Source organism: Nanorana parkeri, unplaced genomic scaffold (assembly GCF_000935625.1).
Source record: "Nanorana parkeri isolate BGI_ZX_2015 unplaced genomic scaffold, ASM93562v1 scaffold2186, whole genome shotgun sequence".
In the NCBI taxonomy this organism is placed as follows: domain Eukaryota; kingdom Metazoa; phylum Chordata; class Amphibia; order Anura; family Dicroglossidae; genus Nanorana; species Nanorana parkeri.
Window position 1 is genome coordinate 1 of NW_017308454.1, and position 18,002 is coordinate 18,002.

At 42.6% G+C, this 18,002-nt stretch overlaps 1 protein-coding gene across 1 annotated transcript; it reads left to right on the forward strand.

Moving 5' to 3' along the window:
- Positions 1-5,698: 5,698 nt before the first annotated feature.
- Positions 5,699-17,292, forward strand: SLC48A1 (solute carrier family 48 member 1). The gene is made up of 4 exons (XM_018572956.1): positions 5,699-5,703; positions 7,932-8,080; positions 14,123-14,356; positions 16,578-17,292. The coding sequence occupies exons 1-4, from the start codon at positions 5,699-5,701 to the stop codon at positions 16,712-16,714; spliced, it is 525 nt and encodes a 174-aa protein (XP_018428458.1). The 3' UTR covers positions 16,715-17,292.
- The last annotated feature ends 710 nt before the right edge of the window (positions 17,293-18,002 follow it).

Sequence of the window (18,002 nt, forward strand, 5' to 3'; positions counted from 1 at the left end):
TTTGTATTCCTCTATAGCTGATGGTACATTGTGCTATATATACATTGTGCTGTATAATGTACATTTGCTGGGATTTGTAGTCCTCTATAGCCAGTGCCATTCTGCATTCATTGCTGTATAATATTACACTTTTAATTTCACTATATTGCACCCCACAATTCTTTTTTTTTTTTTTTACTTCCACCGCTCCAAGCTTGCTCCTGTGATGGACTGCAATCTCAATACAAACTAGTAGTCCCATCACTGGAGCCATTTTTTAAATGTTATTTTATTTTTTAACCGATTAATCCTACTTAACAATCGGCTAACTAATCGATTTTGAAAATAATCATTTGCTGCAGCTCTACTATAAAGCCATTCTAGACCTGCCTAGGTCTACTGATATGGTGAGCGGCCCAGTAAGAGGGGTGAGCACCGGGATGATAATTGGAGTTGATGCATGGACCTTGGATAAATAACTTTCACAGTGGAAGGATAAAGAGGGCGGTGCACTTGGGACAAATCTTGAGCACTTTACACGTGTGATTCCATATTTGTGCACATGTGAACACGGAATATGTGATTGAACTTCCCAGAGGGATATTATTTAGGATTGATATTTACCAGAAAAGCAATTGTGAGCACTTTGGTTGCATGTATTGTTTAGCACTTATTTATTATAGAGATTTGTTTATTCTCGTTCTCAGCACATTCATTATTATCATTAATAATAAGTGTTTCTTTTCTTTTTAGCCAGAAATGGCCCTTAGAGTTAGTTCACACCATAAGCAGTGCGTTCCGGTCTGATTCTGGCCGGAACGCACTGCCTCGCATTGCGGCCGGCTCACTTTTTTGGCCGGGCTGGAGGGGGCAGAGTGGGACATTGAAGTGGCCTGCCACGTCTCCGGCCGCAATGCGATCGCCCACGCGGGATCGCAAGGCACATTGTGCCTGCAGTGCGGTCCGGTGTGATCAAAATACTGCAAGCACTGGGGTACTTGCTGCCTAGATTTGTGATTGAGAAGTATTTCTACTCTACATGTTTTCGTGCATGGGTGGGCAAAGCCGGTCCTGAGAATGTAGCTGAATGTTACTACTAATACATGGGAGAAAGTTTAATGGTTTCCCAGTTTGGATTTGAAAGCTTCCAGTTAAGATTTAACATTATTTCTTTTTCCATTGTTACATTTTTTTTTGGTTGTTTTGGTATGAAATTCCTTCCAGTGTTCTTGGAAAGCTGTGCACTTTGGAATGAGTGTTTTCTGCTCGGCTACACTAAAAACAGCTGCATTTTGCAAGATAAGACAAAATCATTGCCAGCATGCCTGCTATGCACTTTAGGCCAAAATTAATTCATGCCTTCATTGAATTCATATGCACCATACCTATAGAGATCGAAATCCCACTGTACTTGTTGCCAATTGTTAATATTTTCAATTAGCTTTGTGTTTTGGTGGTCCTCAAATATGCAAGCTATGTTCTAGTAGCAAAACAAAATCATTGCAACCATCTGTTTTCACTGGAGCACTGAGCCAAGGGGAGGTTGTGAAAAAACTGAAATAGCCCATACACATCTAGATTGTGGTGGCAGATTGTGGTTGTCTGTAAACCGATTGGCACATATCATTATTCCAGAAAGGAATAATATAGCTGAATTGACTATGACAGTATAGTCAGTGTTTTTCCCCATAGTTCTCCTTAGGGTAACGGGAGGACACAAACTAGCTTCCTCCCGTCACCCTAAGCTCAGTATACCGCGAGCTGTAGCCGCAGCTGAAGCGTATCCCGACAATTGTGCTGGGATCCGCCCAGCTGCGTGACTGACAGCTGGCTCTGCCTATCTAGAGGCAGAGCCAGCTGTACCTTCCCCCGTCTGTTCCGCCAGTCAGCGCTGGCAGATCGGAGAGGGGGATCCAGCCCCTCCCCTGCACGGCAGAGAGCCGTGACAGGATCGAGAGGTGAGCGAACGCCGGTATGTGTTCGCTCAACTCCCGATCTACTGAGCCGACCTGTGACAGTCTCATTGCCACAGGTTGGCTAGAACTATGAGGTGAATGAAAAGCACTCACCCCATAGTTCTCCTTTAATCACCTCGGGGGGGGATTTATTTTTTACTATATAATGAAAAAAGTACAGTGAATTTAAAAAACAAAAAAAATGTTTTCCCTACGTTATGTTAAAAAAAAATTATTCTTACCCATATTTTTGGTAAAATATAAAAGGCAGGGTCACGTCGGGTAAATAGACACCAATCAAAAATTGTTCATAGGCGACGCTTTAAAAGCTTTTACCGCTCATCAGTTTCGTGTTATCAGTGATTAATGGCCCTAAAATGATTGCTCTCACTCCGACGTTCACGACGATATGTAACATGTGCGGCCCAATAAGCGGAATCCTCGTTTTTGCATTTAGGTGCACCTGACGCCTGTTTGCATGTGTTTGTGGGGGGCGGGGGACTTAAAAAAAAATTAGTTTTTATTTTCATGCTTCTTTAATTTTTGTATTCCTTTTTTTTATTTTTGTTACATACCACCATGAACGTCGGAATGAGAGCAATAATTCTAGGGCCATTAATCGCTGTTAACACTAAATTCATGAGCGGTAAAAGCTTTTAAAGCAGCGCCTATGGCCAATTTTGGGTAAGGTAGGTTATTTTTTCACGATTTTGCAGGTGCACGCAATTTTAAGGCTTGACATGTTTGGTATCCATTTACCCGACATGACTCCGTCTTTTATATTTTACCAAAAACTTGGGGTGATAATAAATGTTTCATAACATAGCACAGGCAAAACAGATTTTCTTTTTTAGTACTTTTTTCTTTTATATAGTAAAAAGTAAGATAACCCCCAGTGGTGATTAAATGCCACCGAAAGGAAGCTCTATCTGTCCCCAAAAAATTATCTAAAACAAATTTTTGTACGGCGTTGAATGGCTGAATAAATGTCAAAGTACCACAGCACTGGATACTAAAAAATGGCCCGGCCAGGAAGGAGGTTTAACACCTAGGGCCTAGAGGGGAGGGAAGTACGGTAGCTTGCTTTGCTGTGTCTGTGTGTTCCTGGAGACTTTTAATATCCCCTCGCACAGACTTTTTATATCCCCTCGCACAGACTTTTTATATCCCCTGTATATGTCTCGTTCCTCATTATTTGAGTTGTTGACCCCAGAACAAAAAGATGAGTGTAAACCTTTCAATTTAGAGACCTGTTCTGGTCATGTCTGTCCAAGAGGGAATTTCTCTTATTATTGGGGTCTCAGGGACAGGACGTAAAAGGCAATCTCCCCAATGGAACACAGCAAAAAATAAATGTACTACTTTGAAACCACTCCATAGAACTAAAAAAATGCTTTGACTATACACCCAGTTTAAGGAATAAGCTCCACACATCTAAAACATTAACCCTTTTGTTGCTAGTGATGTAAGGCATATGTTGCTGGCAGCAGGTCCTTCTAAACAAATAGCTGCTGGGACTCTGTTCAAATGTGTAAAGCCTGCGGTCAGCTTTACAGTAGAAGCGATTCTAGTGGCTCAGCTGCTGCCAGATCGCTTCCAGGAGCCGGTAAAGGGTGCGCTCTCCTCCCTCCCCCGCTCTGTTGCCCTTCCTGGGGGCCCTGGGACCAGCATCACAGGTGTCGGCGGATAGAGGGGAGAGAGACCGACGAACATCCATTAGCTGATCTCCTCTATGCAGAATGGAGCCAGAAGCAACGCTGATTGCATCACTTCCAGTTTCTCAGCTGTCAGTCCCCAGCTAGAGAAGCAGGGGAAGAAGCTATTCAAGCGTGATCTGCACTTGAACAGCTTCTTTGCTGTGGAAAGTTGACACTAGGTGTGTCTAATAGACCCTTAATGTCACCTTTTTTTAAAGAGCACCTGTCACCACTAATCTAGTATCACAGTATCACATAGGGGACTCACAAGGCTCTATATGATGGCAAAGTAAAAAAAAATAGAATTTTTTTTAAAGGCCCCCGTGAATGCGTGAAGTAAAGTAAACACATGCTGAATTAAGTTTTACTTGCTTAGGAGAAAATTACATCTGGATACAGCATTTTGCAGGGGGAAAAATAATAATTATATATATATCTATATCTATTCTGGATAAGCATGTGCATATAGAAAACTAACATTGCACTACAGCACCATCTACAGCTCAAAAGGCATATCACAGTCAGTAATACAATCGGTACATATCAGCATGTGCTTCAGTATTTCCAACAGTTAGGTGTCACCGCGTGTGTCAAATAATTGTATATATATCTATATCTATTCTGGATAAGCATGTGCATATAGAAAACTAACATTGCACTACAGCACCATCTACAGCTCAAAAGGCATATCACAGTCAGTAATACAATCAGTACATATCAGCATGTGCTTCAGTATTTCCAACAGTTAGGTGTCACCGCGTGTGTCAGAGTGAGAGTAATAATTCTAGAGCCAATATTCATGGTTAACTCCTAAAGCGATGACCTATATGGGCTCTTAATGTGTCGCCTATGAGCAATTTGGGGCACCGTATTTTGTCACCTTTTCACAGGTGCATGCAATTTTGACATGTTGTGTATCTATTTACTCAGCACAACTTCATCTTTTATGTTTTACAAGAAAATTGGGTATTATAGAGTTGCGCTAATGTCATGTGACTTAAAAAGTTTGCAACTGCCGCCATTTTATTCAACAGGGTCTGTGCTTTCAGGAAAAACTCTTGGTCTTTTTAAGTAGTTTTTAGGCCTAAAATGTGGATTATTACATGTGTGCAAAAAAGTTGGCAGGGAAAGGGTTAAACCGAGAGTTCATAGCTTTAACATAAGCTAAATTGGTAATGCAAATGAAATGCATGCATCGAGAGGTGCTTCAACACACCTGAAGATGTCTGCGAGAGCACCCTGGGCACCCAAAAGCCATGTTTTTTAACCCTGTGACACCAGGACAAGAATTGAAGAGCATGTGGTTCATCAGGGCTATATGGCACAGACAGCAATAAGAACCTGACAGAGGTTTTTTTTTTCCGTCTGTCACCATTGGAGACCTTTCTTTTGCTGACCCACTATCATTGGGGTAGGAAATGTTGGGAAATCTCCCCAGTGTGAGCACAGACTGCAAAAACTGACTGAGGTTCGAAGCCCCTGGTGCCTAATGTGCAGCCCGCCAAGTGTTGGGCACTTTGAAGAGTGGCAGCAGAATGCATTTACACTCCAGGCACAGAAATGAACAGAGTACTGTCATCTAGAGTGATTTCCGCCAGACAGTAGAAATGTAGTCCTACCCCGACGTCATCGGGGTGAAAGCGTTGCATGAGCTAGTAATCTGGTAAGTAAATACTGAGGTGATCAAGGGAGAGGGTTACCATTCTGGTCATTGACCATCAGTGCGGAGGGGGGATTAACAGCATTGCCACTGACCATCAATGAAGGGGGTGTTAACAGCTCTGCCAATGAAAACCAATGTAGGGGTTTGAAATAGCGCCGCCACTGACCACCATTGTTGGGTTATACTGCTGTCACTGTCCCTAGTGCTGAGTTGCATTACGGCCCATTCATTATAAATGGGCAGCCTTACTTGATGCAGTATACCTTTTTTAATGCATGAAAGTGAACTGCTATTGTGCAGCCCCCTGGAAGTGTCAAGACCCTCCAAGTTTTCAAGTTGACCACCACCCACCTATGGTTTTTGTCAAGTTGACCACCACTATTCTAAGCCTTTAAAGGAGAACTATGAGGTGAGTGCTTTTCACTCACCTCATAGTTCTAGCTGACCTGTGACAATGAAACTGTCACAGGTCGGCTCAGCAGCTCGCGGTATACTGCGACATCTCCGTATACCGCGAGGTACAGCTCGCGGTATACTGAGCCTAGGGTGACTGGAGGACGCTAGTTTGTGTCCTCCCGTTACCCTTAGGAGAACTATGGGGAAAAGCCCTAACCCCATAGTTCTTCTTTTAAAGGCACCCTTTGAGTTACTCTATTCCACATACACCCTGAACAGTGTGTATGGGGCAATCTACACTCCTAGATATTGTGTTCAAACAACCGACACCAGCAAATGTCTGAGAACCCGAGCAGCAACTGCATCTGATTTTGAAGTTAATGTTTGGCTGGCCGTTTTCCACTCGGCTCCTTTGTATTTGTAATTGGGTTGTTAAGTCAGGTGGAGCCAACAGGGCCACCCAAATTGGCAGGATTCCTGCTGAATTGGGCAAACTTTGAGCCGTGTATGGCCAGCTTTAGTGCAGAGTTCTGACTGTGCTAGGCAGGCAAGTTGCCATTTGAAGGAAAACCAATACAACACTGGGTTTATTACATTGTTTCACAAGCTTTGCCCTTCAACCTTGTGGTTGCTTGTTGCATAGTCGAAGTCCGGAATTTTTAAGCAGTTTATTTCTTCATGTCAGATATTGCTAAAGAAGCTGCATGTGAATTGTCATATAGCCCATTGCCTAATATTTCTTGCCTCCCACATGTAATGCTTTCCAAATGACTGCATTCCTGAGGTTGGGGCGGATGAGGAAATTCCTGTAAGAGAAACTTTGGGAATTGCAAGTTCTTCTAGAAACTCATGGGAACTGATAAAAATGTAATTATTTTCAACACAAACGCTTCAAAAAACTTCACAGACTTACTTTGAGCTGCTGAGAAACATTTTCGTAACATACAACTATGGCCATATGCCTTTTATTGTTCAAATGTTTGCAGGTAAGTAGACAGGAAATGTAGAAGTGAAAATTAGCCTTGAAACGCTCATGACAGGAACATGCTCCGATCTGTGCAAAAAGGACGGTGGTTATAGGTGTTCAGGCTTAGACCAAATGTAGGATTTCTTATGTATTTTAGGATTTCATTTTTTTGCTCTTTGCTGCTAATGCATGTTGGCTCATGGATGGAACAGGTTGGCTCCTGGAGTTTACATGGATTTGGCCTCTTTCTTTAACCACTTGCTGACCGGGGTGTTTACACCCCCTTCCTGGCCAGGCCATTTTTCAGTATTCAGCGCTGCAGTACCTTGACTGACATTTATTCAGTCATACAACGCTGTACTGAAATTGATTTTATGCCATTTTTTGAGGGACACCTAGAGCTTTCTTTTGTTTTGCTATTTTTTACTATATAAAGAAAAATGTGAAGAAAATATTGAGAGAAAAAAACCCACATGTTTTCCCTACGTTTATATTAAAAAACATTTTATTACCCAAATTTTGGGTAAAATAAAGACGATGGTGTCACGTCGGGTAAATAGACGCCAAACATGTCCAAGCTTTAAAATTGCATGCGCCCGCGAAATCGCAAAAAACGACCATACCCAATATTGGCCATAGGTGACGCCTTAAAAGGTTGTACCACTCCTCGGTTTAGTGTTATCAGTGACTAATGGCCCCCGAAATGATTGCTCTCACACTGTCATTCGTGGTGATATGTAACGTGTGGCACAATCGTCATTTTCACACGTAGGCGCACCCGAAACATTTGTGTATGTGTAACTAATTAATTTTTTTTCCACTTATTTTTCACTTTTTCTTTTGCTATCGCATAGGGGCTAAGAATCCCCCTGTGTGATAGCCAATTTACACAGACAAATCCTCTTTATAGAGACATCAGGGGTCCTCCAAAGAAGCTGATGAAGCAGAGATCTGCTTTTTCAGCTTCTCCGGCTACAGAAGCCACAGAAATGACAGAATGAAAACGTAAGTGGTACAATTTACACCACTTACATTAAGTAATTTACACCAAATCTGTATTCAGTAATTGGAGGGAAGATCAGCCAGTGGCAACCAATTAACTATATGTACACTATAGGTTTACTTCTTTTGGCAGACATTAGCAGACAAGATACTGTCATAATCAATTTAGCTGGATTATTTCTTTTTGGAAGTTACTTATGTGCCAATCGGTTTACAGACGACCACAATCTGAATGTGGAAGTGATGTAATATACATCACTTCGTGCATTCAGAAAACAGAAGAGAGATCAGAGCCGCCGTGCCGGTTCCCGGGCCCGCATCGGGCACAGCAGAGCTCGGAATCGGCGGCTGCAGAGGGCGGGACGCCCACCCACATGCATAATACAAGCGATCCGGCGTCTCTACAGGCGCGGGAACGCCTGTATGTAAACAGCCATTGCTGGCTGTTTACAATTTAAGCAGTATTCCCGAGTGGGACAGGCGAGGACATTTAAAATCGCCCATTCATATTCAAGAAGCTCCCGGCCGGCTGTTTAATTACAACAGCTGGCCGGGAAGTGGTTAAGAAAGTAATGAGTGTAATAGACAATAGAGACATTTCTATTTGAACTTATTACACAATGAAATCTTGTGCAATGATAATGAAAAGGTCTTGTGCACTGATGTCATTTCCTCTACACTTTTCCAGTAAAAGTTATTCCCTCTGTTTTTCTTTTTTTTAAATTCTTTTTAGTCCTGCAGAAGTGCTCTCTGATCCATTCAGCTACCAGCACAGTATGAACCTTCTAGGGTAGCTGGAGTATTAAAGGAGAACTATGAGGTGAGTGATTTTCACTCCGCCTCATAGTTTGAGCCGATGTGTGACAATTAAATAAATATACTACACTTGTATACGTGAAGTCAAAACTTTATTGTTGAGTTTGAGTTTTGAGAGTGTGAATGGGTTAGGACCCCTGCCAGGCAGAGATTAAAGGTTCACCCTAGATCCTAAAAAATGCAGTACAATGTGCCGTCCCAAAGAACGGCAGCTGAACGGTAACTGAAGATCTTTAGAGGCTTTCAAGGGGTTGTAGTTTGTTTGGGGGTGTGCAGTGCTGGCATTTGTTGCTTTATACACTTGTATTCACTGATATACTGGATTTGCTGTGAATTGAATTAAAGTCTGCAGTATTGGAATTCCATGGATAGTGCGGTCTGTTCGTATACTGCTGCTTTCAATCTAGTAGTTTGAAATAATAAGCCTGAATGTACTATCTCAGCTCCACAATCTTGGATATCGCCTCGGACTCCCCTGTGCAACAGTTTCAATTGTAAGGAACTCTATGACCACCCTGTCTTCGCTTGATGGTCCACCAAGAGGGTTTGGACGAAGTTGTTGATGTATAGTTTGCTTTTTGTTATTAATGCTGCTCACAAACTATAACATAAGTATAATTCATCCATCAACTACACTACACTCTGGATAAATTGGAATGTTTGGGTCTTGTAGCTCATGCTCCGTTCCCTAAATGCTGTGAAACTTCAGCCAATGTATTTCATATGATGGTCTTGCCCTCCAATCTTTGTAGCTTAAGGAAATGTCCATTGTAGATGGTAGACTTCCAGCGACTTTGTCTTCTGGAACAAGCTGTTTCTTGGTTATTCTCAATGATTCTTTGCCACTTTCACATCCGTGTGCCATAGAACCATGAAGGTCATTCTACACAACATTGTGCAATTGTCCCATTAAATAAACATGAAACTTCCTAAATCATCTACACAAGAAGACCATGCCCCAATAATGGTTAGACTCCACTGCTGTACAGGTGTCTAATACGCCACCGCTAAATACACCTCCCTAGATCTTCATCTTGGGAATATTGTGGGGGTTTTTTTTGTACGTTTATGTGTGACCCCTATTTTTTTTCCTTATTAGACACAAGCCTCTGTGTCAGTGTTGTTACTTATTACTAAGTATAATCACAAATAAACAAAAATTTTTTAAAAAGACAGTGGCAGCTTCCATATATATCCTGTGACCAGTTTAAGAAAACCTAGAAGAGATCACAATGACATAACAGCCGGATGCTACAGCTGCAGTAGGCGTTGCAATGTGAATTGGTTGTCAGCAATTACTCAGCACTTTCAGATATGCTGTAAACAGCCGAGTCACGTTATGAGCTTCCCCTTATGCTTATTGCAACAAATGAAAGTTCTCTAAACTATCATTTGTCTCACAGGTGGCTCAGCATTTTTTAAGTTCTAGCATGAAGGTCACTTTATTTTCAGGGACCCCTAACTGCTCCATAAAGCTGGTACCTAACTTTTGAGGTTTTCCTCTAGTTATCAAAAAAGTGCTGCTGACTCCTGGATTCCATATGAATTTGTCCACCCCGCCCTATGCCATGAATATATTCTCCTTAAGGCTAGGTTCAGATATCGGTGATCGTGCACGATTGCACACAGCCATTGCCGCACAGCCCCATTGATTTAAATGGGGTTACATCCGCGCCACAATCGCTACATAAAGATACATGTAGGTTAGAGCGTTAGATGTGGAGATGATTGTTCTGATGTCACTCACAGCTGCAGTAAATGTTTGTGAGTAGCATTAACCACTTCAGGACCGCCTAAATGGCACGGTCCTGAAGCGGTTATACCAAGATCATGCCTGCTGCAGCATATGCATATTACCGCAAACGTGATTGCAATGGAGTGAGAGCAATAATTGTAGGGTCATCAATCGCTGTTAACACTAAATTGATGAGTGGTAAACGCTTTTAAAGCGTCGCCTATGGGCAATTTTGGGTATTGTAGTTTTTTTTGCCATTTCACCGGCGCACGCAATTTTAAGGCTTGACATGTTTGGAATCTATTTACCCGACACAACCCTATCTTTTCTACCAAATCATTTGGTAATATATTGTTTCTGTGCACATAAATTCATTTTACTGTTTTTTATATTTAAACCTTATTGGTTTGATTAAACATTTGTGCAAATATTGTGTTATATAAAAAATTGCAACTAGTATTTAGTTTTTTTATTCTGCAGGGCCATTATTTCAAAAAATCTATCATTGTTTTGGGTTTTAGGCTGTTTTTTTTAGCCAAAACTTCAGGTTGCATCATATGTGATATTGTAAAGTACTGCAGAGACTGTTGGCACTATATAAATCCTGAAATAATACAAATTTCTAATGTGTGGGGAAAAAAATTGGAAATTGCACCGGATGGCAAGTGGATAAGTAATATGTTCTCGGCTATTTTTAGTGCCTTGTTGCCAGGCTTTGGGCTTGTGTAGATGGGATGGGTGTGATATCTCTGAGGCAGCTGTCACGTACCTGGTAAGAGACCGGAAGGTGAGGAGGCTTCTCTTGCGGCTCGTGTCTCTCTACCGCTGGAAGTAGGGACAGGGAGCAGGCAGACAGCGAGGAGCACGAGTGCCGTGGAGTATGAGTCCAGAAGTCCTCTGAGCGGATGGTATCCAGGCAAAGACGGGAGACTGAAGCCAGGTCAGGGGAGCCAAAAGTCGGAGCCAGCCGGGCAGCAGGGTACACAATCGAGAGGCAAAAGCAGAGTCCAGAAAGAGGCCGAGGTCAGGGGCAGGCGGCAATCCAAATAGCAAGGTCCAAAAACAAGCTGGGTCACAGGAGGCAAGGCAGGAGCAGGCACAGGAACAACTAGCTGAGAAAGACCATCAGCAAAGGAGCAAGGGCAGACTCACTCTATGTAGTGGAGCTAGATCCGATTAGCTGCATCACTTCCTGTGCGACGGCCGTTGCACGTGTTTCCGTGCACTTCCGGTTTGGGTCACTTCCGGTTTCGGCGCGCATGCGCAGCCGCCATCTTGCCCTTACAGCAGCATTTCATTCAGAATTCATTGAAGGTGCGTTTGACCTGATTTCAGCGGGTTTTTTATTCTCATGGGCTTGTATGGTTCTGTAAATCCTGTGTGACGAAAATGTAGGTCCAGAGAAAAGCTTCGGAGCACGGCATCCTTTTGGATGAAGGAGATCCACATAAAATAGTTTAAATACTTCATTTGTTCACATTTCTAGATTTCTTTAGGTAGTGACAGTGTCAAATAAAGCAATGTGCTCGCATGACCTTATGGAAGTTATCCAAGCTTCCAGTTACAACAGTGCCCGTTTCTTTGGTGTTTGGCTCTTTGTCTGTCATTCTGTTTGTCCATCGGTCTGTCTGATGTTGTATTTCAGTGTCCTACTGTGCCTGCCTATATATCTCATGCATTCACTCTGTTCCAGGATATTACTACTTAAAGGGTATCCAAACCCTAAAATATAATTGTAATCTATTGCAGCCTACCAGTCCTGTAATAGATGAGGTGCCTCCATTACTGCTCTTTGTCCAGGCCAATCTCCTTTTACTGCCACCTTCTAATTATTCGAATAACGCTCTCCATTTTCGTGCATGGCGGTGCCCACTACGTGCCACACTGGTTGGACTTTAGACGAGCCCCATGCAAGGGTTAAGAATTTTGTTCTCTGGAGTTCTGCTTTAACTCATCCATATTAAGGCAGCCCATTCAAATGAAGGGGCTGGCAATGCACCAAAACGTCTTTAAAAAAGGGTACCACTAAATATGGTGGTGTATTACCATGCATTGAGGTTTGTTGCAATGCATGTGCAGTTCCCCTACAATCCAAGTATGTACCTGGGTGTTTTCACACTGTTGCATTAGGCTGGGCACACACCTTACAACCATCGCAAGACTTTTGTCTTGCGATGGTTGTAAGGTAATTTAAAAAAATTTATGATCTGCCTATCTTGGACAGGCAGATCGTACTTGCGATAATCGCAAGCCCGCCCCGCTGAGGGGCGGGCTTTCCGATGATTGCAATGCCGAACGGGCAGTGTGCGCTTGCGCACACTGGCCCGTCCGGCTTTTATCTTCCGAACATGCTACACACCCTACGAAAATCGTACGATTCTCGGCGGGTTTTCGAACATGTTCCTAAGATAAAAGTCGTGCGACCTTACAGTAGTAGAGGTCGCACGGCTTCCACACACCTTACGATAATTGTATGATCGCGGGATTTCCCACGATTATCGTAAGGTGTGTGGGCACCTTTAGAAATGTATGTAGAAAAAGGCAGGACTGGACTAATCCAGGTAACCCATGCTCCTTAAATGCTCCTAGCTGGCGCCTAATTTTTGAGACTTTCTCTCGTTCATCATCAATGAATCTGGCTCCTGGGTTGGACAGACTGGCTTCTGAATTCCATAGTAATAGTTTTGTCAAATAAGAAAAGTAGAAGGAAGGAGAAAGAGAGAATGCTGAGGTGTCACTGTTGTACAGGGATATGCAAGATCTGTTCTGTCAGCAGTTGCAAAACAAAAAATAAGCAAAAACAAAACCCGACTATGACTCTGCACTTTCAGATACTCTATAAAAAGCTGTGTCACGTTTCTGAGGTTCTCCATTCGTTTTTTGTATTCTAAAGCTGAATAGGCACTTTTTTCTTTATGTCAGAAAACATCTAATTTTAGTAAGCAAAGTTGAATACCATGAAGACATTTGCTAACGCAATACTATCAGGGTTATTCACAAAAGGGTGAAGAGTTTGGAGAAGGCAAAAGAAGTGGACAATCTAGGACAACATAGCTGAACTGTAAACATTCTCCAATTCAGCTCAATTTCCAGTTCAGCTATGTTGTCCTAGATTGTTCCCTTCTCCTGCCTTCCCCAAACTCTTCACCCCTTTTGTGAATAACCCTGTAAAGGTGGCCATACACTCTACAACCATCGCAAGACCTTAGTCTTGCGATGGTTGTACAGGGATTAAAAAAAACGTACAATCTACCTATCTTGGATAGGCAGATCGCGCTCTTGATCATCGCAAGCCCGCCCCCCTGAGGGGCGGGCTTCCGATGACCGCAATGCTGAACGGGCAGTGTGCGCGTGCGCACACCGGCCCGTTCGGCATTTGTCTTCCGAGCACCGTTCTAACCAGCCGAGAATCGTACGATTCCCGGCTGGTTTTCGAACATGCTGGTTCGACGGAAGACGTGCGACCGTACAGTAGAAACAGTCGCACGTCTCCGTTCACACTGCTCGATTCTCGTACGATTGCGGGATTTCCCGCGATTCTCGTACGAGAATCGAGCAGTGTATGGGCACCTTAAGTCTCAACATGTTTTATAGGAGATTTACATTAACATTTTCATAGCCTTGAAAATAATCAATAAATAATGATAATATAAAAATGTGTGTGTGTGTGTGTGTGTGTATATATATATATATATATAATCATCTCTTGACTATTAAGACTTAAGGAAAACTGGTAACTTAGTAACATCTATGGTAGGCGCAGTGTTACCTCGGCCAACAAAGGGTATAACTTAATTTCCAAAGTTTGAGTGAAGCTTTTTCATAAATAGTCCCTGTACAAAAGTACATGTAATAGTACAAAGTATAATCATGGGATGTGTTCAGTATAGAGTAGAACAGTGTTGTGTACAGGCGGCAAGTCTACTTTATGGGCTCGGATTTGTCATATAATTGTCATATCTCCTTTTGTTTACCTAGGTGTATTGGCCCTGTGGGCACTCATCACACATATCATGTATGTACAAGACTTCTGGAGAACATGGCTGAAAGGTCTTCGCTTCTTCCTCGGTATTGGAATTTTCTTCTTTATCCTGGCCTTTATAGCATTCTTCACATTCCTTGCACTAGCCATATCTAACCATCAATGTAAGTATGGTAGATTGTTGCTTTAAAGAAAATGCTTAGCGGTCTTGTTTATATTTCATTTCTTTTTTGTGGTCAACATTAAGACAAAATATGAAATCTTACATAAGAATATTTTGTAGTTTCTTTTCCAGTCAGCTGGTGGAGCTCTAGACTCCAATGAACCTGTCTATCCGTGGCTACTCTATTGAAAAATGTTACTTACATTAAACTCTGTAGTTAAACCTTAACCACCTTCCGTCCATGGCCGTTTGTGAACGGCCGGACGGACGTCTGCTAGGAGCGGGAGGGCGTCTTAAGACGTCCTGCCCCTCCCCCCTCTCGTGTGCGGCACTCAGCGCGCACACGAGAGGGGAAACTGTGAGCATGTAAACAGCCAGCGATGGCTGTTTACATACAAGCGATCAGGCGTCTCTAGAGACGCCCGATCGCTTGCAGGAGCTGCGGGTGTGCGGCCGATGTATATTACAGTGATGTATATTACATCACTTCCTGCATTCAGTGTCACTCTCCGGTGCAGAACACCGGAGAGAAGCTGATGAAGCAAATCTCTGCTTCATCAGCTTCTGTGGGGGTCCCTAGGTGACATCAGAGGTCTTTGAGACCCCTGATGTCTCCATAAAGAGGACCTGTTTGGTGAACTGGCTATTACATAGGGATTTCTTAATCCCCTATGTTATAGCAATAAAGTTGTCTAAAAAAAGAAAAAGAAAAAAAATTACAGCATTAAAAAAAATAAAAAAGCTAAAAAAAATATTCACAAATAATAATTTAAAAAAATGACATGTTTTAAAGTCCCCCGCCCCCCCACATACAGATGCAAACATGCGTCGGGTGCGCCTATGTAAGAAAACGACGATTGCGCCTATTATGCAGCACATGTTACATATCACCACGAACGTCGCAGTGAAGTGGTTAAAAATACATTCAAGAACCCCAACTATTAACAAAAATGTATCTTAATTGTGTATTGCGCAGCTGTGGATCCTCAAATCGTCTCTGAATTGTCGTTCCTTCTGGAGGTTGGCTACTTTTGTTCCCCATGGTCTCTGTGTATGTTTAACCGCCTCCTGTCCAGCCGTTGTATATAAATGGCCGGACGGGAGCTTCCTGGATGTGGGTGGATGTTTTAAACGTCCTTTACCCGCTGTTGCTTATGCGCGCCACCTCGCATGTACACGAGCTGGAAACTGTCATTATTTGAAACAGCCCGCGATGGCTGTTTACATACAAGAGTTCGGCTGTAGAGCCGCCCGATCACTTGTATTTGGTGCCGCTCTGTGCACCCCCTTCGCTGCCAATCCCGGGCTCTGCTGTGCCCTGCACAGGCCCGAAACTGGCACGGCAGCTCTGAACAGAGATCAGAGGGGCATCACCATAGTGGCTAATGGCGCCAGTATTTTCTCCATTCACAGATCCTGTCAAGGGATCTGTGAATGAACGATGTTGGCTGTGTGGGCGGAGCCATGTAAACAAGCCTGCAGGTGTAAAGAACCACGATTCAGGTAATTGAGATGGGGGAGGGTTAACTAACCATGGTTCATGCAAATGTTTCACAGCAACTGTGGTCGAGGGCTGAAAATGGCAAATTAGTGTAAAAAAAAACTGGTATCAAAGAAGCTGCAAACCTAACTCTGTTCACAGCTACTTTAGTACGCTTGTAATTTACTTTTATATTTTTTGTATCTTTGAGCTACTGTTGCTGACAAAGAGAGAAGACTGATTAAAGGAGAAACTCGGTGCAAAACTTTTATTAATCCTTGCAGTGGAGCTACCGCCGCAGTGCAAGGGTTAACTGCTCGTTTTTGTCTAGGTGCTAAAATAAAAACAAGTTCTACTCCACCTGATCCTTGGAGCCGGCCAGCTGTTAGACCGGTACTTCCCCCTCCGCTGCAGCAGTCCAAGGATCTTGGAGTCATCAAGTTCTATATGCGGTGTGAAGGACATTAGGATGCCCAGGGACATACAGTACCATCGCTGCAGCATAGGAGAGACAGGCGGGTAGCCCCACTGCAAGGGTTAATAAAAGTTTTTAGTCCAGAGTTCTTCTTTAATGTATTATCTATCTAATAAAAGCTGACTACTGCTGACCTAATACTGTATATTGCATGTATTATAGTGTTGGTATTAGTTGTAAACGTTCTTTGGAATGAATACAAAAAAAAAATCATGCAGCACTTCTACTAGTTCAGCTGACTTGTATTTTTCTTCTCTCTCTTTCTAGCATTCAAGGATCCAAAGAGTTTCTACTTGTCCTGCGTATGGAGCTTCATGTCCATGAAGTGGGCCTTCCTGCTTGGCCTCTACTCGTTCCGTTACAGGAAAGAGTTTGCTGATATCAGCATCCTGAGTGACTTCTGACCAGCAAATCTCTTGTGACTGAAAGTGGATTTTTTGTAAATGGTCTTAACCGCATACCAGCTCCTTGTCTGTCACCGAGTTATTCCACGGTGACACCTGAAGGAAACGAGATGTAAAGGGACTGATGGAGCATTGGGGAATATAGGATGTTGCCTCCATTCTCATTTTATTACAGCTCTCTTCATCTATAACTAGTACTTTTAAACATTTAACTTTTTCTTTCTTAACCAATGTTGTTCATGGGATTTACTAAGTATTTTAACAGTGGTATAGCTTACAGCTCCTGTCAGTCAAACGTAATCAGCACAGTCACTTTATCTCTGCTTTACCCAAATGGAAAAAGATTAAAATGGTCTTGCAGTTTTAGCATACAGGGCTTCTTTTGATACAGTTTCCCTGATGAGTTGTTCTTTTGGTATCGACGCAGATGTTTATTTTTACTTTTTACTGGTTTTTATGTGTTACGTTGAATGTGCTGTAAGTGTTCAGTGTAAACACGCACAATGAATATCGACTTTTTGTCTGCAAAACGCAACCCTTTTTAATGACATGGTTTCTTAATAGAAGTGAATGTAGGAAATGAAGTGTATAAATTATGTAGCAACAGGTAAATTATTAAATGAAAATATGTAACTTTTTCTTAGTTTAAGAAATTTAAAAGTGCAATCTGAGAAACCCAAGAAAACGTACAGATATCAGCTATCTATTGCTTTGTTAGAATTCCTCCAGAGTCCAAAAGAAATGAAAGGTAAAAAATCAGTATATGGAATGTTGGTGCTTGCAGCTTTCATTATGTTCCCTAAAAGCCTAACTTAAAGGTGAACTATGAGGTGAGTGCTTTTCACTCATCCTCATAGTTCTAGCCGACCTGTGACAATGAGACTGTCACAGGTTGGCTCAGTAGATCGGGAGGTGAGCGAACACATACCGGCGTTCACAAATAATTGTTGGGATCCATTTCAACTGCGGCGTCTCAGTATACCACGAGCTGTAGCTCGCGGTATACTGAGCTTTGGGTAACAGGAGGACGCTAGTTTGTGTCCTCCCGTTACCCTTCGGAGAACTATGGGGAAAAGCCCTAACCCCATAGTTCTCCTTTTAAGGTTACTTCACAGTTTGTAAAATATATTCATTCTCTCTCTACTTCTCCTCCTCCCCCCACATCTGCACTTTTGCTTCAGGCTGGTTACATGTAAAATGATGCAGGGCACCTTGAAGATTTTTTTTTGAGGGGGGGGGCGGCAGCCCTTGACGCCCTCACTTAGTTACCCCCCAACTTAGTGGTTTG